The sequence below is a fragment of the Carcharodon carcharias genome, chromosome 33 (assembly GCF_017639515.1).
Source record: "Carcharodon carcharias isolate sCarCar2 chromosome 33, sCarCar2.pri, whole genome shotgun sequence".
NCBI lineage: Eukaryota > Metazoa > Chordata > Chondrichthyes > Lamniformes > Lamnidae > Carcharodon > Carcharodon carcharias.
Genome location: NC_054499.1, coordinates 5,213,304 through 5,232,717, shown reverse-complemented (window position 1 = coordinate 5,232,717; position 19,414 = coordinate 5,213,304). Strand labels below are relative to the sequence as shown.

The window sequence follows — 19,414 nt, the reverse complement described above, 5'->3', positions numbered from 1 at the left end:
TGTTCGGCGTGACGCGCTCGAGTCAGTGGACGGATGGGTCGCAGGAGTGAGAGGGGCCTGAGCCGCGGCCCGGGGTGACGCGCTGCTGGAAGTGGGCGTGTCCGTGGAAGGGGGGAGGGCCTGGGGGAAGGGGGCGGGGCCCGGGTGACGCACACCTGGGAGTGAGCGTGTCCGTGGAAAGTGAAGGGAGGCCTGCAGAAGGGGGCGGGGCCCGGGTGACGCGGAGCTGGGAGTGGGTGTGTCCGCGGAACGTGCGGAGGTGGGGGGGGGGAAGAGGATGGGGAAGGGGGCGGGGCCCGAGTTGCGGGGGGGCGGGGGCCTGGGACCGCGGCGGCCGCTGGGACTGAGGGGAATTCCCCGACTCTCGGAGACGGAGTGGAGGAGGCGGCGGCGCCGGAGGAGAGAGCGCGGCTGAGGCAGCCGGTAAGTCCCGGAGCTGAGACCGACCGAGGGAATTGAGGGAGGGTGGGTGGGGAGGGAGGGAGCGATCGAGAGCCTGGGGGGGGGGGGGTGGAAGCGGGTTCGGTCTCAGGCCTGGATGAAGCGGCTCGGCGATCGCTATCTGACCACCCGCTGAGCGGCCCCGCCGAGCCGCAGCCCCGGCAGCGGGAGGGAGCGCGGAACCCGGGGTTGGGGTGGGGGGGAAAGCTCCCGGTGGCGGGGATCTGGCCCTCCATCCGGGACCCTGGGCCGCGCTTTTCCCCCATTCACAGAAACACGCGGGCTGCATCTGGGCTCTACCATTCCCGGGGGTTGGGGGAGGGGGGGGGGGGGAAAACGACAATCTGAGCGTCATGAAGTCCCCCCTGGACTCCCGATCGCTCTGGTTTCAATTACCTCCTACATTAAACGCCGGCTCCCAGCCTTTCCTGGTGTCCAAGCGCAAGTTGCCGCCGTTATTGTTTCTCACTCATTCTCTAACCCCCCCCTTCCTTCTATTGTGTTTGGTTCTGACCTAAGCCAAACCATTATTCAGGGAGTGGGGGTGCATAATAAATTTGTTCTGAAATATTTGGTATTTCTTTGTTCTCTCTCGCTTGCCCCCTCTTGCTTTTTTTTCCACCGAAGCTGCTCAGAGGCGTTGTTGCTTTTTGCACCCACCCCCCATCATCAAACAGGAAACTGCTTCTTTCCTCAGGAGCCCCTCCCCCCCCCTTGCAATGTTTTTGTTTGTGTGGGGGACGTCATCACCTGTGAGCGGCTTCCGGTGAAGACGTCGGGAGAACGTTATGCAACGGAAGGGGAGGGGCCAGTAAGAGGGCGGGGCAAGACCCCATTCAATGGTCTCATTGGATCCACTTCACCCAACTCCTGTCCCCCATCAAACACTCCCAGGACAGGAACAGCACGGGGTTAGATACAGAGTAAAGATCCCTCTACACTGTCCCCATCAAACACTCCCAGGACAGGAACAGCACGGGGTTAGATACAGAGTAAATCTCCCTCTACACTGTCCCCATCAAACACTCCCAGGACAGGTACAGCACGGGGTTAGATACAGAGTAAAGCTCCCTGTACACCGTCCCCATCAAACACTCCCAGGACAGGTACAGCACGGGGTTAGATACAGAGTAAAGCTCCCTGTACACCGTCCCCATCAAACACTCCCAGGACAGGTACAGCACGGGGTTAGATACAGAGTAAATCTCCCTCTACACTGTCCCCATCAAACACTCCCAGGACAGGTACAGCACGGGGTTAGATACAGAGTAAAGCTCCCTCTACACTGTCCCCATCAAACACTCCCAGGACAGGTACAGCACGGGGTTAGATACAGAGTAAAGCTCCCTCTACACTGTCCCCATCAAACACTCCCAGGACATGTACAGCACGGGGTTAGATACAGAGTAAAGCTCCCTCTACACTGTCCCCATCAAACACTCCCAGGACAGGTACAGCACGGGGTTAGATACAGAGTAAATCTCCCTCTACACTGTCCCCATCAAACACTCCCAGGACAGGTACAGCACGGGGTTAGATAGTGAGTAAAGCTCCCTCTACACTGTCCCCATCAAACACTCCCAGGACAGGTACAGCACGGGGTTAGATACAGAGTAAATCTCCCTCTACACTGTCCCCATCAAACACTCCCAGGACAGGTACAGCACGGGGTTAGATACAGAGTAAATCTCCCTCTACACTGTCCCCATCAAACACTCCCAGGACAGGTACAGCACGGGGTTAGATACAGAGTAAAGCTCTCTCTACACTGTCCCCATCAAACACTCCCAGGACAGGTACAGCACAGGGTGAGATACAGCGTAAAAATGCCTTATACACTTTTATCTTTCCTTCTCTCGGTCTCTCTGCAGTGTCGGTTAAACCTGCCTGTTGCCCACTAGCCTGTTCCCACCATCAGTTGCAATGTCGGAAAGTCAATTGGACGAGCCCCTGAGCCAGGAGACGTTTCGGGAGCTGTGGAATCAGTGAGTACTTTTTGCCATTGGGATGATTTTGCCAGTCCTGGGGTGTCGGTCCCTGCCCAGCTCACCTCTGCAGATAGGTATGTGAGCATTGCATGGGTCAGTTATGCCGCCTGGCTCTGCAGACACTAACTGTCACTAGGATATGGATCCCTGGCCACTTGCTGCACCCTGCCAGCTCATTCTTCCCTTGTTTGAGAGGCCAGTGGGTTGGCTTTTTGCTTGCATGGGCTATCATCGTCGAGGACAATGATGGCTGTGTACCTATCAGGGCACAAACTTGTCCCACATCCCGAGGGTACTGAGAAATATTGTAGCCCCTTGCGCCATCCTGTCTCAGACCAACCACAGCACCGACCCACTGAAGCGTCTGGGCCTCAGTATCGCGCTGCTGGCCTGCCCGCCAACAGACTTCAATTCTCCACCGTGTGAATCACAAACAGTGACTGTGTTTACTCCTGTCCACAGGCTCGAGGTCCCAAGTGCCAATGTGGGGCTGGAGAATGAACTTCAAATATGGGTGAGTATGCGGAGGAGAGAGTGAGGCCTGGGGCCCCGAGGGGGTGAGACTGGGGCCTGGGCCCCGAGGGTGGGGGTGGTAAGAGTGAAGCCTGGGGCCTGTGCCCCGAGGGAGAAGGGGAGGGGTGAGTGGGAGGCCCGGGGCCTGTGCCATGAGGGCGGAGGGCGGGTGAGAGTGAAGCCTGGGGCCTGTGCCCCGAGGGAGAAGGGGAGGGGTGAGTGGGAGGCCCGGGGCCTGTGCCCTGAGGGCGGAGGGCGGGTGAGAGTGAAGCCTGGGGCCTGTGCCCCGAGGGATGAATGGGGTGGGTGAGGGGGAGGTGGGGGTGGGGGTGAGAGCGAGGCCTGGGGGTTTCTGGCCTGTTTTCTTGCCCTCGGCTCTCACTGCACCAGTTCCTGGGATTGGGTGGGGTGTGGGGTCACTGGCGGGGAGGCCTCTGGAACCTTTCTGACAGTGTCCCGTTGTTTTTCTCTTACTCAAGGACAACGAGTTCAGTGGGCTGGAGCTCGCGATGGAGGAACTGGACAACAATCCCCTGGAGTTCCCTGTCCTTCCCGACAACCCACTGCCTTATCCCAGCTCCTCCCAGGCAGGGCCGGCCACAGACATTCACGTCGCGGCTCCATGCACGGTCCTGGCTACCACTGAGTATCCTGGACCACACGAGTTCCAGCTCCAGTTTCAGCAGTCGAGCACAGCGAAATCAGTCACTTGTACGGTGAGGACCTCCTTCATTACTGCACTGCAATATCTGTTCCTCTTACATGGTGCTGACGTACTTCTCTTTGCACCTGGCTTCTCATTTTATCCAGAAACCACCCAGACTTGCTGTGTAACACACTCCCCATCTCTGAAGGTCATGGGTTCAAGTCCCACACCAGTGGCATGCTTACCTAATCCAGTTTGACACTCCCAGCGCAGTACTGAGGGAGTGCCGCACTGTCGGAGGGTCAGTACTGAGGGAGCGCCGCACTGTCGGAGGATCAGTACTGAGGGAGTGCTGCACCATCGGAGGGTCAGTACTGAGGGAGCACCGTACTGTCAGGGGGTCAGTACTGAGGGAGTGCCCCACTGTCAGAGGGTCAGCGCTGAGGGAGAGCCGCACTATCGGAGGGTCAGTGCTGAGGCAGCGCTGCACTGTCGGGGTGTCGGTACTGAGGGAGAGCCGCACTGTCGGAGGGTCAGTACTGAGGGAGAGCCGCACTGTCGGAGGGTCAGTACTGAGGGAGAGCCGCACTGTCGGAGGGTCAGTACTGAGGGAGCGCCGCACTGTTGGAGGGTCATTACTGAGGGAGCGCCGCACTGTCGGAGGGTCAGTACTGAGGGAATGCCGCACTGTCGGAGGGTCAGTACTGAGGGAATGCCGCACTGTTGGAGGGTCAGTACTGAGGGAGTGCCACACTGTTGGAGTTGCCATCGCTCAGACGAGACATTAAACCAAGACCCCATCTGCTCTCAGAGGTGGGCGCAAAAGATTAATTTGAGGAGCCAGGGGACGTTCTACTTGGTGTTCTATTTGATATTAACCTCTCAACCAGCGACGCTAAAATGATCATTGTTGATTGTGGGAACTTGCTGTGTGGGAATTGCCTGCGGTGTTTCTGATGTTACAGTCTCTGCGCTTCGAAAAAAAATAATGTATTTAATTGGCTGTAAAGCGCTTTGCAACATTGGGAGAAGCATTACCGAGACACAGCTCCGAGTGGATGCGTCATGTCGGTGCCCATTTCACCGATCCCGGTGTCCAGCGTCAACGCTGAGGGAGCGCCGCTTCCCCGACGAATGTATCCAACCCGTCCGTTTTGGCCGAGTGTTTTTTCAGCGCTCGGGTGGTTTAACAGTGCCCTTTGGCCGTCCCCGAATCGCACTGGGCATTTGGACGGGAGTAGGAGCTGTGATATCGGCGCCGAATTTAGACAGTAAGCGGCGGTTTACCTTCCGCGTCGTGGCTGTCCATGGAATCTCAGTGCTCGCTCGCTCTCTCTCCCTCCCATCCGAGCAGGCCTGTAGGTCACTGTCGGCTTTGCCTGCTCGCTCCTTGCGGTTTACTCAGTGAAAGAGAAAAGAGTGAGAGAGAGAGAGAGAGGGAAACTGAAACCCTTTACAGCAACTGGGAAGAACATGACCAGGCATGTTTTTGTCCTGTGGTTCCAGCCAGAAAGACTCCTCCCCATTCCAGCCCTTGCCTTATAACCCTGTTCACAAGCTCTGATAGTGTGTGTTTGTTAGTGTCGGTGTGTGTGTGGGGCCGGGTTCTCTCTCCCTCTCTCTCTCTCAATCTCTCGGATATGCCGTTCTCTGCCAGCATTCTCTCACCGGTGCCCATCAGAGCGGGCACAGGGCCCAGGTTCATACCAGGTGGCAGCTGCAGGGGGAGTGGAGCTACGCCAGAGACCAGAGCCCCGGTTTCCCCATGGAAGGAGGTCAGTGGCTACACCAACCCCCCAACCTCGACTCCCCGGTCCTGCCTTTCTCACTCATGTTCGTGTTTCGCTCAAGACAACCGACTCCTGCCCAGTCGAACGCCCCATCCTCTCAGTCTGAAGAAAGGCCTGCAATTCTGTAGCGCCTTTCCCGACACCCGGACTTCTTGAGATGTAGCCACTGTTCGAATGTGGGAAGTGCAGTATGCGCACAGCAAGATTCCACAGACAACTATGCGATAACGACCAGATCGTCTGGATCATTTTTTTTGCGATGTCGCTTGAGGGATAAGTATTGACCCTCCGACAGTGCAGCGCTCCCTCAGTACTGACCCTCCGACAGGGCGGCACTCCCTCAGTACTGACCCTCCGACAGGGCGGCACTCCCTCAGTACTGACCCTCCGACAGGGCGGCACTCCCTCAGTACTGACCCTCCGACAGAGCGGCACTCCCTCAGTACTGACCCTCCAACAGTGCGGCGCTCCCTCAGTACTGACCCTCCGACAGTGCGGCGTCTCTCAGCACCGTTCCTCTGACAGTGCGGCACTCCCTCAGTACTGACCCTCTGACAGGACAGCACTCCCTCAGTACTGACCCTCCGACAGTGCGGCGCTCCCTCAGTACTGCACTGGGAGTGTCCACCTGGATTTGTTTTTGTGTGAGTGTGTGTGTGTGTGGGTGGGTGGGTGTGAGTGTGTGTGTGTGTGTGTGTGAGTGGGTGGGTGGGTGGGTGGGTGTGAGTGTGTGTGTGTGTGTGTGTGTGTGTGTGTGTGTGTGTGTGTGTGTGTGTGTGTGTGTGTGTGTGTGTGTGTGTGTGTGTGTGTGTGTGTGTGTGTGTGTGTGTGTGTGTGTGTGTGTGTGTGTTGAAGCCCTGGAGTGGGACTTCAACCCGGATCCTTGTGTTTCAGAAGCAGGAATGTTACCCGCTGAGCCACAAGGAGCCCTGGAGGTGCAGGGGCATTAACAAGTAATTGGAGGAAGTGAGATAAACCTCGAGCCAGTAGAGCTGGTGCGTGACATCAGTACGAGCTGGTTATGGTCGCCACGTTGACTTTAGTTACGGGGTGGATATTAAGGGTGGATTCACCTGTCGTTTCCCCATCTCTCCCTCCTTCACTAACTCTCTCTCTCTCTCTCTCTAGTACTCTCCGAGCTTGAACAAACTCTTCTGCCAGTTGGCCAAGACCTGCCCTGTCCAGGTTGTAGTGGCCTCGGTGCCTCCCACGGGGACCCTGCTCCGCGCTACTGCCGTCTACAAGAAGCCCGAGCACGTGGCGGAGGTGGTGAAGAGGTGCCCGCACCACGAGCGCGGCTCGGAGACTGATGGTGAGAGTCGGGGCCGTCAGTGACGGGGCCGGGGGTGGGGGCGGGGTCGGTGTGGGTGGGGTGGGAGGAAGGGAATTGCCAGCTCGCGTCTTGGTGGTTTGCCCTCTGTTGCCGTCAACCAGGTCCGCAAACCTGGAGGTGGGCATCCAGCGCCCGCCCTCACCCCGGCTGTCCAGCCAGTGACCTTCCCGGACACGATTATCAGCCCAGGTTATTTAAAAAATGTTTTAATTATTTGCCCTTGGGATGTGGGCGTCACTTATTGGCATCCTTGGTTGCCCTCGAGAAGGGTGGTGGTGTTGGTGGGCATACAAACGAGTGTCCCCGCACCCACCCTCCTGTAACAACCGCGCCAGCCAGTCAGTCCCGGGGGGGGTGGGGGGGATGTGAGCCCCCTGGCCGGGATAGGAGTGAGAGGCCCGACAGAGACAGAGGCCACTCTGCCCATCGAGCCCGTGCAGGCTCGAGTCAAAACAAGACTGTAACCCGTCGCCAGGAGGAATGAGCGCCCCCCCCCCCCCCCCCCCCACTGTCTGGGTGGCGGAGGGGAGTCGTACTGCTGCTGTGTGAGTGAGTCCCGCTTGTGTGCATCTTCTTCAACTCCCCTCTCCCCCCACTCCTCTCCAGGACCCGCCCCTCCGAGTCACCTGATCCGGGTTGAAGCAAACAGCCGAGCACGTTACGCAGAGGACGAGCACACCAAGAGACAGAGTGTCATCGTGCCTTACGAGTCACCGCAGGTAAGCGCTGGGGGAGGGGTGGGGGTGGGGCTGAGGGGGGTTCGGAAGGGGTCCGGCAGACTGGGACTGAACCTGCTGCTCCAGTGCACTGACCGTGAAGCACTCGGACTGACAGACTGGCACCTCCCACCCTCGCCTCAGTGCCCATCCTGTGTTGGGCTCCGTGGGCATCGGGGTGGGTCTGCGGGCTTAAGGCCAACCGGCTGTGCCCGGTGAGGGGGCCGGGGTCAGTCTGGTCACTGGGCGGAGGCAGACGTCTCAGAGCTGCCCCCGGGGTGAAGTTGCTCGGGGTCGGGTGGGGGGGGAAGCGTCCATAGCTCCAAGCGTCTTCCTTTGTTCGGCTAGCAGCGTTTCCACCCCCCCCCCCCCACCCACCTCCCAGAGGCACTGACTCACTGGGGTTCGGGGTTCAGTGGGGGTTTGTCTCTACCCCCCCCCCTCAAGAGGCACTGACTCACTGGGGTTCGGGGTTCAGAGGGGGTTCGCCTGACCAAGTCGGGCATCATCCATGCGCAGGTTGTGGAAAGCAGTGAGCGACGGAGGGCTGACTGGATGCTGAGTAAAGGGTGCGACGTGTCTGAATCCGGGTCGATCAGCAGGGGTGACTGACGCTCTGCACTATCCCCCCCCCCTTCGCAGGTGGGATCGGACTATACCACGGTTCTCTATAACTTCATGTGTAACAGCAGCTGCATGGGAGGCATGAACAGACGGCCGATTCTCTCCATCCTCACCTTGGAGACCCCTGAGTAAGTTCCACCTACAGCACGCGGTACCCAAGCTGAGCCCCTCACACTGGGTGTTAAATACCAGGCTGCACTGCTGGAGCAGGCACAACATTCCACAGGGAATGCAGATGCCAGGAGTCAGCCGTGAATCTCTCTCTCTCTCTCTCACCCTCTGTCTCTCTCTCTCTCTCCCTCCCTCTGTCAGTCTCTCTCTCACTCTCTCCCTGTCTGTCTCTCTCCCCCTCTGTCTGTCTCTCTTTCTCTCTCCCCCTCTGCCTCTCTCACTCTCTCCCTCTGTCCGTCCCTCTCTCGCTCCCCCTCTGTCCCTCTCTCTCGCTCCCCCTCTGTCCCTCTCTCTCGCTCCCCCTCTGTCTCTCTCTCTCGCTCCCCCTCTGTCTCTCTCTCTCGCTCCCCCTCTGTCTCTCTCTCGCTCCCCCTCTGTCTCTCTCTCGCTCCCCCTCTGTCCCTCTCTCGCTCCCCCTCTGTCCTTCTCTCTCTCACCCTCTGTCTCTCTCTCTCTCTCTCTCTCCCTCCCTCCCTCTGTCAGTCTCTCTCTCACTCTCTCCCTGTCTGTCTCTCTCCCCCTCTGTCTGTCTCTCTTTCTCTCTCCCCCTCTGCCTCACTCACTCTCTCCCTCTGTCCGTCCCTCTCTCGCTCCCCCTCTGTCCCTCTCTCTCGCTCCCCCTCTGTCTCTCTCTCTCGCTCCCCCTCTGTCTCTCTCTCTCGCTCCCCCTCTGTCTCTCTCTCGCTCCCCCTCTGTCCCTCTCTCGCTCCCCCTCTGTCCCTCTCTCGCTCCCCCTCTGTCCCTCTCTCGCTCCCCCTCTGTCCCTCTCTCGCTCCCCCTCTGTCCCTCTCTCTCTCACCCTCTGTCTCTCTCTCTCTCTCTCCCTCCCTCTGTCAGTCTCTCTCTCACTCTCTCCCTGTCTGTCTCTCTCCCCCTCTGTCTGTCTCTCTTTCTCTCTCCCCCTCTGCCTCACTCACTCTCTCCCTCTGTCCGTCCCTCTCTCGCTCCCCCTCTGTCCCTCTCTCTCGCTCCCCCTCTGTCTCTCTCTCTCGCTCCCCCTCTGTCTCTCTCTCTCGCTCCCCCTCTGTCTCTCTCTCGCTCCCCCTCTGTCCCTCTCTCGCTCCCCCTCTGTCCCTCTCTCGCTCCCCCTCTGTCCCTCTCTCGCTCCCCCTCTGTCCCTCTCTCGCTCCCCCTCTGTCCCTCTCTCTCTCACCCTCTGTCTCTCTCTCTCTCTCTCCCTCCCTCTGTCAGTCTCTCTCTCACTCTCTCCCTGTCTGTCTCTCTCCCCCTCTGTCTGTCTCTCTTTCTCTCTCCCCCTCTGCCTCACTCACTCTCTCCCTCTGTCCGTCCCTCTCTCGCTCCCCCTCCGTCTCTCTCTCGCTCCCCCTCCGTCTCTCTCTCGCTCCCCCTCCGTCTCTCTCTCGCTCCCCCTCCGTCTCTCTCTCGCTCCCCCTCCGTCCCTCTCTCGCTCCCCCTCCGTCTCTCTCTCGTTCCCCCTCTGTCTCTCTCTCGCTCGGCCCCTCTGTCTCTCTCTCGCTCGGCCCCTCTGTCTCTCTCTCGCTCGGCCCCTCTGTCTCTCTCTCGCTCGGCCCCTCTGTCTCTCTCTCGCTCGGCCCCTCTGTCTCTCTCTCGCTCCCCCTCTGTCCCTCTCTCGCTCCCCCTCTGTCCCTCTCTCGCTCCCCCTCCGTCCCTCTCTCGCTCCCCCTCCGTCCCTCTCTCGCTCCCCCTCCGTCCCTCTCTCGCTCCCCCTCCGTCCCTCTCTCGCTCCCCCTCCGTCCCTCTCTCGCTCCCCCTCCGTCCCTCTCTCGCTCCCCCTCCGTCCCTCTCTCGCTCCCCCTCCGTCTCTCTCTCGCTCCCCCTCCGTCTCTCTCTCGCTCCCCCTCCGTCTCTCTCTCGCTCCCCCTCCGTCCCTCTCTCGCTCCCCCTCCGTCTCTCTCTCGCTCCCCCTCCGTCTCTCTCTCGCTCCCCCTCCGTCTCTCTCTCGCTCCCCCTCCGTCTCTCTCTCGCTCCCCCTCCGTCTCTCTCTCGCTCCCCCTCCGTCTCTCTCTCGCTCCCCCTCCGTCTCTCTCTCGCTCCCCCTCCGTCTCTCTCTCGCTCCCCCTCCGTCTCTCTCTCGCTCCCCCTCCGTCTCTCTCTCGCTCCCCCTCCGTCTCTCTCTCGCTCCCCCTCCGTCTCTCTCTCGCTCCCCCTCCGTCTCTCTCTCGCTCCCCCTCCGTCTCTCTCTCGCTCCCCCTCCGTCTCTCTCTCGCTCCCCCTCCGTCTCTCTCTCGCTCCCCCTCCGTCTCTCTCTCGCTCCCCCTCCGTCTCTCTCTCGCTCCCCCTCCGTCTCTCTCTCGCTCCCCCTCCGTCTCTCTCTCGCTCCCCCTCCGTCTCTCTCTCGCTCCCCCTCCGTCTCTCTCTCGCTCCCCCTCCGTCTCTCTCTCGCTCCCCACGTCTCTCTCTCGCTCCCCACGTCTCTCTCTCGCTCCCCCCGTCTCTCTCTCGCTCCCCCCGTCTCTCTCTCGCTCCCCCCGTCTCTCTCTCGCTCCCCCTCCGTCTCTCTCTCGCTCCCCCTCCGTCTCTCTCTCGCTCCCCCTCCGTCTCTCTCTCGCTCCCCCTCCGTCTCTCTCTCGCTCCCCCTCCGTCTCTCTCTCGCTCCCCCTCCGTCTCTCTCTCGCTCCCCCTCCGTCTCTCTCTCGCTCCCCCTCCGTCTCTCTCTCGCTCCCCCTCCGTCTCTCTCTCGCTCCCCCTCCGTCTCTCTCTCGCTCCCCCTCCGTCTCTCTCTCGCTCCCCCTCCGTCTCTCTCTCGCTCCCCCTCCGTCTCTCTCTCGCTCCCCCTCCGTCTCTCTCTCGCTCCCCCTCCGTCTCTCTCTCGCTCCCCCTCCGTCTCTCTCTCGCTCCCCCTCCGTCTCTCTCTCGCTCCCCCTCCGTCTCTCTCTCGCTCCCCCTCCGTCTCTCTCTCGCTCCCCCTCCGTCTCTCTCTCGCTCCCCCTCCGTCTCTCTCTCGCTCCCCCTCCGTCTCTCTCGCTCCCCCTCCGTCTCTCTCTCGCTCCCCCTCCGTCTCTCTCTCGCTCCCCCTCCGTCTCTCTCTCGCTCCCCCTCTGCCTCTCTCTCGCTCCCCCTCCGTCTCTCTCTCGCTCCCCCTCTGCCTCTCTCACTCTCCCCCTCTGTCTGTCTTTCTCTCTCTCTCCCCTTCTGTCTGTCTCTCTCTTTCCCCCTCTGCCTCTCACTCTCCCCATCTGTCTCTCTCTCTTTGTCTTTCTCTCTTCCTCTGTCTCTCCCCCGTGCTCTCTCTCTCCCCCGCGCTCTCTCTCTCCCCCGCGCTCTCTCTCTCCCCCGCGCTCTCTCTCTCCCCCGCGCTCTCTCTCTCCCCCGCGCTCTCTCTCTCCCCCGCGCTCTCTCTCTCCCCCACGCTCTCTCTCTCCCCCGCGCTCTCTCTCTCCCCCGCGCTCTCTCTCTCCCCCGCGCTCTCTCTCTCCCCCGCGCTCTCTCTCTCCCCCGCGCTTTCTCTCTCCCCCGCGCTCTCTCTCTCCCCCGCGCTCTCTCTCTCCCCCGCGCTCTCTCTCTCCCCCGCGCTCTCTCTCTCCCCCGCGCGCTCTCTCTCCCCCGCGCGCTCTCTCTCCCCCGCGCGCTCTCTCTCCCCCGCGCGCTCTCTCTCCCCCGCGCGCTCTCTCTCCCCCGCGCGCTCTCTCTCCCCCCGCGCGCTCTCTCTCCCCCGCGCGCTCTCTCTCCCCCGCGCGCTCTCTCTCCCCCGCGCGCTCTCTCTCCCCCGCGCGCTCTCTCTCCCCCGCGCGCTCTCTCTCCCCCGCGCGCTCTCTCTCCCCCGCGCGCTCTCTCTCCCCCGCGCGCTCTCTCTCCCCCGCGCGCTCTCTCTCCCCCGCGCGCTCTCTCTCCCCCGCGCGCTCTCTCTCCCCCGCGCGCTCTCTCTCTCCCCCGCGCGCTCTCTCTCTCTCCCCCGCGCGAGCTCTCTCTCTCTCTCCCCCGCGCGAGCTCTCTCTCTCTCCCCGGCGCTCTCTCTCTCTCTCTCTCTCTCTCTCTCCCCCGCTCTCTCTCTCTCTCTCCCCCTCTCCCTCTGTCTGTCTCTCTATCTCCCCCTCTGTCTCTCTCTATCTCTTCCCCTTGGTCTCCCTCTCTCTCGGTCGTCCCTCCACACCCCTCTCAGTCTGTCCCCCCACTCTCTCGGTCCCTCCCACACTCCGTTCTCTCCCCATTCTCTCTCAGGCATGCGCTCTCCCAGTCTCTCTTGCCTGCACGCCCCTCTCTCTCTCCCTGTCTGCCGCCTTCACTCCCTCCCTTTGAGTGTCCTGGGTTCAAGTCCCACTCCAGGAACTGGAGCACAAACTCCCGGTTGACACTCTCTGTCCAGCACCTAGGGAGTTCTGCACTGTCGGAGGATCAGTACTGAGGGAGTGCCGCACTGTCGGAGGATCAGTACTGAGGGAGTTCTGCACTGTCGGAGGGCCAGTACTGAGGGAGTGCCGCACTGTCGGAGAGTCAGTACTGAGAGAGTGCCGCGCTGTCGGTGAGTCAGTACTGAGAGAGTGCCGCACTGTCGGAGAGTCAGTACTGAGAGAGTGCCGCACTGTTGGAGAGTCAGTACTGAAAGAGTGCCGCACTGTCGGAGGGCCAGTACTGAGAGAGTGCCGCACTGTCAGAGGGTCAGTACTGAGGGAATGCCGCACTGTCGGAGGGTCAGTACTGAGGGAGTGCCGCACTGTCAGAGGGTCTCTGCTAAGGGAATGCTGCACTATCGGAGGGTCAGTACTGAGGGAGTGCTGCACTGTTGGAGGGTCAGTATTGAGGGAGTGCCGGACTGTCAGAGGGCCAGCACTAAGGGAGTGCCGCACTGTCGGAGGGTCAGTACTGAGGGAGTGCCGCACTGTCAGTGGGTCAGTACTAAGGGAGTGCCGCACTGTCGGAGGGTCAGTACTGAGGGAGTGCCACACTGTCGGAGGGTCAGTACTGAGGGAGTGCTGCACTGTCGGAGGGTCAGTACTGAGGGAGCGCTGCAATGTCGGAGGGTCAGTACTGAGGGAGTGCCGCACTGATGGAGGGTCAGTACTGAGGGAGTGCCGCACTGTCGGAGGGTCAGTACTGAGGGAGTGCTGCACTGTCGGAGGGTCAGTACTGAGGGAGTGCCGCACTGTCGGAGGGTCAGTACTGAGGGAGTGCTGCACTGTCGGAGGGTCAGTACTGAGGGAGTGCTGCACTGTCAGAGGGTCAGTACTGAGGGAGTGCTGCACTGTCGGAGGGTCAGTACTGAGGGAGCGCCGCACTGTCAGAGGGTCAGTACTGAGGGAGTGCCGCACTGTCGGAGGTGCCGTCTTTCGGGTGAGATGTTAAACCAAGTTTCCCATGTATCTTCCCCGTCGGACACAAAATATCCCATTTCGCAGAGGACTTGGTGGTTTTGGGACAATATTCCTCCCCCTCTGGGTTTGGAGCTGCCTCCTCAGCCTGTAACGATGCTCTTACCCCTCACCCTGTTTCCGAATCTCACTGCGTTGCCTTATCTCTGCCCCCTCCCCCTTCCCACCACACCCCCCCCCCCCCCCAACCCGCAGTGGCCACCTTCTTGGTCGAAGGTGCTTTGAGGTGAGGGTTTGTGCTTGTCCAGGTCGGGACCGGAAAAGCGAGGAGGAGAATCTGAAGCGGCAGCAGGAGAACTCGATGGTGAAATCTGGAGGTTCTGCAACCAAACGCAGTGAGTAACGCTCCTCGGGGCAGAGGTGGGGGGGGTGGGGGGTGGGTCACTGAATGGCTGCAGCAAGGGGCAATATTAATTCCTGTCTCGTCTTGTTCATCTCCTCCCTCCCCCCCCCCACCCCGGGCAGCGATCAAGGAGGTTTCACAGGCCACAACCTCACCCGACTCCAGAAAGAAGAAAGCGCTGTCGGACGATGAAGTCTTCACCTTGCAGGTAACCGGGTGCTTCGGCGGGACTGAAGGGGTTAAATTACAAGGTGGGGGGGCGGGGGGGGCGGGTGGTGTCTCACAGATGTCTGGGCTTGTGTTCCCTCGAGGTTGGAAGATTCAGGGGCGACCTGATCGAGGGGGGGTTTGGGACGATTAACAGGGTCGACGGAGAGAATGTTTCCTCCGATTTGGTGGGGGGGGGGGGGAGTCCAGAACGAGGTGGGGGGTGGGAGGGGGGCAGAACCTTGGAATTGAAGTCCGGATGTTCAGGGGTGATGTCAGGAAGCATCACACGGAAGGGAGCGGGAATCTGGAACCCTCTCCCCGCCATGTTGAGACTCGGGGTGGGGGGTTGATTGGATATTTCAAGAGTGAGTTGGATAGATTTGTGTCGGGTGAAGGGGGTTAAGGGCCATTGGAACCAAGGTGGGTAGCTGGAATTAAAATGCAGATCCGCCGTCGTCAAATTGGATAGCAGAACAGACTTGGAGGGGCTGAGTGGCCTCCTGCTCCCATGTACACACCCCCGACCAGCCCCTCCCAGTGTGCGGGAGGGAAACGTTCCCTCGGGGGGCGGGTGAGAGCTCAGGGCCTCGGACCTCGTGTGTGGTGTGTGTGTGACCTCTGAACTCGGGCTGTCCACCTCCCTGCAGGTTCGGGGGCGTGAGCGCTATGAACTGATGAAGAAGCTGAACGAGGCACTGGAGATTAGCGAGCTGATCCCCACTGGTGTCATCGAAGCCTACAAGCAACAACAGAAACAGTAAGTCCTGGGCGGGGCGAGGGCTGTGCGGAGGGTGAACTCTCAGTGGCCGAGTGGTGTTGTCACCGGGCCAGTATTCCAGAGACTCCGGGGACCTGGGTTCGAATCCCACCACAGCAGACGGTGGAATTTGAATTCAATAAAATAAAAACCTGGAATTAAAGGTCTGATGATGATTGTTGTAAAAACCCATCTGGTTCACTAATGTCCCCTTTAGGGAAGGAAATCTGCTGTCCTTACCCGGTCTGGCCCTACATGTGACTCCAGACCCACAGCAATGGGGTTGACTCTTAAATGCCCCCTGAACAAGGGCAGTTAGCAATGGGCAATAAACGCTGGTCCAGCCAGCGATGCTGCGTTCCCATGAACAAATAATTTTTAAAAAGAGAGCACGGGGGGGGGGTTTTGGGAATGTCTAGAGGGTGAAAGAGTCATGTCTCCTGTTTCTGATCAGTGTTGTCAGCTGGTGGGCAGCTCTGTTCAGCCGCTCCAGAGATTCGAGTTTGTAATCGAGGCAGAAACTCCCAGCGCAGTACTGAGGGAGTGCTGCACTGTCGGAGGGTCAGTACTGAGGGAGTGCCGCACTGTCGGAGGGTCAGTACTGAGGGAGTGCTGCACTGTCGGAGGGTCAGTACTGAGGGAGTGCCGCACTGTCGGAGGGTCAGTACTGAGGGAGTGCTGCCCTGTCGGAGGGTCAGTACTGAGGGAGTGCTGCCCTGTCGGAGGGTCAGTACTGAGGGAGTGCTGCCCTGTCGGAGGGTCAGTACTGAGGGAGTGCTGCCCTGTCGGAGGGTCAGTACTGAGGGAGTGCCGCAATGTCGGAGGGTCAGTGCTGCACTGTCGGAGGGTCAGTACTGAGGGAGCGCCACAGTGTCGAAGGGTCAGTACTGAGGGAGCGCCGCACTGTCGGAGGGTCAGTACTGAGGGAGTGCCGCACTGTCGGAGGGTCAGTACTGAGGGAGCGCCACAGTGTCGAAGGGTCAGTACTGAGGGAGCGCCGCACTGTGGAAGGGTCAGTACTGAGGGAGTGTGGCACTGTGGGAGGGTCAGTACTGAGGGAGTGCCGCACTGTCGGAGGGTCAGTACTGAGGGAGTGCTGCCCTGTCGGAGGGTCAGTACTGAGGGAGTGCTGCACTGTCAGAGGGTCGGTACTGAGGGAGAGCCGCACTGTGGGAGGGTCAGTACTGAGGGAGTGCCGCACTGTCGGAGCGTCAGTACAGAGAGGAATGACCTCTGTTCTGTCATGTCCATGTCGGAGACCTTAAGTCCGCTCCCTGACACCCCCGGCGCCCCCCCCCCCCCCCCCGGGAATGATCATGTGCGCGTGTCCAAAGAGACAAGAGCAAGGAACCGGTGGTGCCTAGTGCAGTCGAACAGCTGGCCCCTTGCTCTTGCCGTCGGAGAGCTGTTGAGGTGCTGGAGGGTGATCTGTCGGGGTTAGCGGGGGGGAGGGGGTAGGGGGGTGGGTGACGCGTACCCCAGTAAGACACGGAGAGGAGTGGTGATGGTGGGGTGGGGTGGGGTGGCGGGGGAGGGGGGGGGGCGGTGAATGGACGGCCTTTAAACAGACTCTTGTCCCCCCGCAGTCGGTTGAAAGCGTCTCATAAGAAGGAGAAGGAGAGCACCGAGATCAAGAACGGAAAGAAGCTGCTGGTGAAGGATGAGAGGGACTCGGACTGACACCACCACCCCCCCCCACCCCCCACCCCCACTCTTCCCAGCGGCGGTGGACTCCCTTGGGAGGGTTTTTGCACACTTTGCCAGTTTTAATCAGAAACTGCCTGTCTGTATTCTTTTTTTAAAAAAAATATATAAAATTCTTGTGTTTTTATTGCTGATGCGAGCGGCGTGGGGCAGGATTGGTGTCTCCTTCTCGCTCTGTGTTAGACCCGGCCTCTCCCGCTACCCAGGGGTCAGTATCAGGGGGACCCCAGTTCCATTCCTTCGTGTGGGAGGTGGAGGTGGAGGCGGGGGGAGTCTGTACCTCCTCATTCCCCCCCCCCGCCGCCCCCATCCTTCGCCTTCCCTGCCACCTCTCGATGCGTTTGCCCTCTGACCCACACTTGCCACAGGCTGGGGGGTGGGGCTGTGGGGGTCGAGTGGTGGGCGGAGGGCGGCGGTTGTGGGGGGGGTGGGGGGTGTGAGCGTGGGGGGTAGGAGGACGAATACATCAGGACCCCGAAAACACTAGGTGCTAGGAGATGGCAGAGCTGCTGACAGCTGGGCCCCTCACCCTCACTGTGGGGGGTGGGGGGGGGGGGTTTGCTGGGGTCTTGGGGGGACGAGCAGGTAAAGTCACCCCTGGGCACCCAGGCAGCGATCCCGCCGTGAGAGGGCACGGCAATCCGGAACATTCTGCGCAGAGCACCGGGACAGGTGGCGCGCTGACCCGAGTCCCCCTTAAGCCTTAAAGGGACCGTGCAGCTCAGCAACCCCGACACACGCACACTAAAATGAGGTGGGGGGTGGGGAGGACCGTTGATCTGGGAGCCTCTTGCACCCCCCCACCCCCCCCCCCAAGCCGCCTCTCCCCAAACACAGGGAGGGAGGCTGATTGTACGTTCTCCCTCCGTTTGACGGTAGCTGCAGCTGGACTGCAGGCCTCCAGTTGCGAACCCACAAACTCCCCCCCACCCCAAAGCAAACAAATCAGCTTCCCTTCCCCCCCTTGTCTCCCCACCCCTTGGTTTTAACGTCTGTTACCTCCGGGGTTAACCCAATGAGGATCCGGTAAACGTGTCTGTGAGTGTGTGTGTCTGTGAGTGTGTGTCGGTGTCAGTGTGTCTGTGTCGGGGTGTGTGTGTGTGTCGGGGTGTGTGTGTGTGTCGGGGTGTGTGTGTGTGTCGGGGTGTGTGTGTGTGTCGGGGTGTGTCGGTGTGTGTGTGTGTGTGTCGGGGTGTGTGTGTGTGTCGGGGTGTGTGTGTGTGTCGGGGTGTGTGTGTGTGTCGGGGTGTGTGTGTGTGTCGGGGGGTGTGTGTGTGTGTGTCGGGGTGTGTGTGTGTGTGTCGGGGTGTGTGTGTGTGTGTCGGTGTCAGTGTGTCTGTCGGGGTGTGTGTGTGTGTCGGGGTGTGTGTGTGTGTGTCGGTGTCAGTGTGTCGGTGTCAGTGTGTGTGTGTCGGGGTGTGTGTGTGTGTCGGGGTGTGTGTGTGTGTCGGGGTGTGTGTGTGTGTCGGGGTGTGTGTGTGTGTCGGGGTGTGTGTGTGTGTCGGGGTGTGTGTGTGTGTCGGTGTGTGTGTGTGTCGGTGTGTGTGTGTGTCGGTGTGTGTGTGTGTCGGTGTGTGTGTGTCGGGGTGTGTGTGTGTCGGGGTGTGTGTGTGTCGGGGTGTGTGTGTGTCGGGGTGTGTGTGTGTCGGGGTGTGTGTGTGTCGGGGTGTGTGTGTGTGTGTCGGTGTGTCGGTGTCGGTGTGTGTGTGTCGGTGTCGGTGTGTGTGTGTCGGGGTGTGTGTGTGTGTCGGGGTGTGTGTGTGTGTCGGGGTGTGTGTGTGTGTCGGGGTGTGTGTGTGTGTCGGGGTGTGTGTGTGTGTCGGGGTGTGTGTGTGTGTCGGGGTGTGTGTGTGTCGGGGTGTGTGTGTGTCGGGGTGTGTGTGTGTCGGGGTGTGTGTGTGTCGGGGTGTGTGTGTCGGTGTGTGTGTGTCTGTCTGTCTGTCTGTGTGTGTGTGGGGAGGGGGGGTGGTGAACGTTTCTCAGGATGGCTGCAACGCAGCGAGCTGGGCTCCCAGAGCTGTTGGCGCCTGTGCCGACACTCCCGGCGAGCAAGAGAGCGGCTTCCCCCCACCCACCACCACCTTCTCCAGGGCAATTTAAAAAAAAATTGGACCCCTCAGCCGGAAAACTGCCCCCCGGCTCAGTCGATGTTTGTGTCTCTCTCTCTCTCTCTCTCTCTCCCCCCCACCCCCACACCCTCTCTAAGGGGGTGAACCTGGGCAGGCTCGGGGCCTGGACAGTTTACATTCCCCCACTCCCTCCCTCCCCTCCCCTCCCGCTGGTCTGCCGTTTTGCTGCTTGTTACCCCCCAGTCACCCTGGGCTTGGGGAAGCTGCCCCCCTCCCACTGCCGCTGTTACATTAATGGCTGATCTTTGGCTTCTTTTATAAAACCTGTTTGCTTTTCAGGCTGGAGTGTGTCAGACAGGGAGGGCCCAGCGAACACTAAAATTGGCCGGGGGTAGGAGGATGACCGGATTGAGTTTGGGGTGTGGGGGGTGGGGGGTGGGGGGGTGGGCAGTGGGGGTGGTGCTGATATTCGACTGTGAAGTGAAGCACTCCAGAGCTAGCTATGGGGAGCATTATTATCTTCCAGCTCCTTGATTCCTGATCTCTACCCTGGGCCTCAGAGCCTCTTGGACTAGAAGCTGTGGGGAGGGGTAACTGGGCCCCAGTTGGGAATGTTTCTGACCTGTACACCTCTTCTGTGTCCCAGCCTGATATCTGCTATTTCTCTCTGTTACCGTGGAACTATTTTTGATATTGCAGAATAAAAATAATATTTTCATCCTGACTACTGTCGCTTAGTCACAGGATCTGAATGTGAATTTCAGCAATGCACTTCCCAGAGCCGCCCTGTAAATACTGACACTCCCCAGGGACCCCCCCCT

The 19,414-nt window shown here is 60.5% G+C and overlaps 1 protein-coding gene across 2 annotated transcripts; it reads left to right on the top strand.

The window, feature by feature from the left end:
* Window positions 1-307: 307 nt before the first annotated feature.
* On the top strand, window positions 308-16,911 carry tp53 (tumor protein p53). Of its 2 annotated transcripts, XM_041179017.1 has the most exons (11): window positions 308-423; window positions 2,313-2,426; window positions 2,892-2,943; window positions 3,422-3,658; window positions 6,507-6,690; window positions 7,318-7,430; window positions 8,070-8,179; window positions 13,706-13,845; window positions 13,976-14,061; window positions 14,711-14,820; window positions 16,407-16,911. In XM_041179017.1, exons 2-11 carry the CDS (start codon window positions 2,365-2,367, stop codon window positions 16,498-16,500), a joined length of 1,188 nt encoding a protein of 395 aa, XP_041034951.1. In that variant the 5' UTR covers window positions 308-423; window positions 2,313-2,364; the 3' UTR covers window positions 16,501-16,911. The 2 variants fall into 2 exon arrangements, with proteins under 2 accessions (XP_041034951.1, XP_041034952.1); XM_041179018.1 differs by lacking the exons at window positions 308-423; window positions 2,313-2,426; window positions 2,892-2,943; window positions 3,422-3,658 and adding an exon at window positions 5,169-5,363.
* The last annotated feature ends 2,503 nt before the right edge of the window (window positions 16,912-19,414 follow it).

Excerpts from the sequence above, each read along its gene's own strand:
- tp53 (XM_041179017.1), top strand. The coding sequence starts at position 2,365 with ATGTCGGAAAGTCAATTGGACGAGCCCCTGAGCCAGGAGACGTTTCGG. Across the intron at positions 7,431-8,069 it reads TGCCTTACGAGTCACCGCAG|GTGGGATCGGACTATACCAC; the intron begins GTAAGCGCTGGG and ends CCCCCTTCGCAG. Across the intron at positions 13,846-13,975 it reads AGGTTCTGCAACCAAACGCA|CGATCAAGGAGGTTTCACAG; the intron begins GTGAGTAACGCT and ends CACCCCGGGCAG.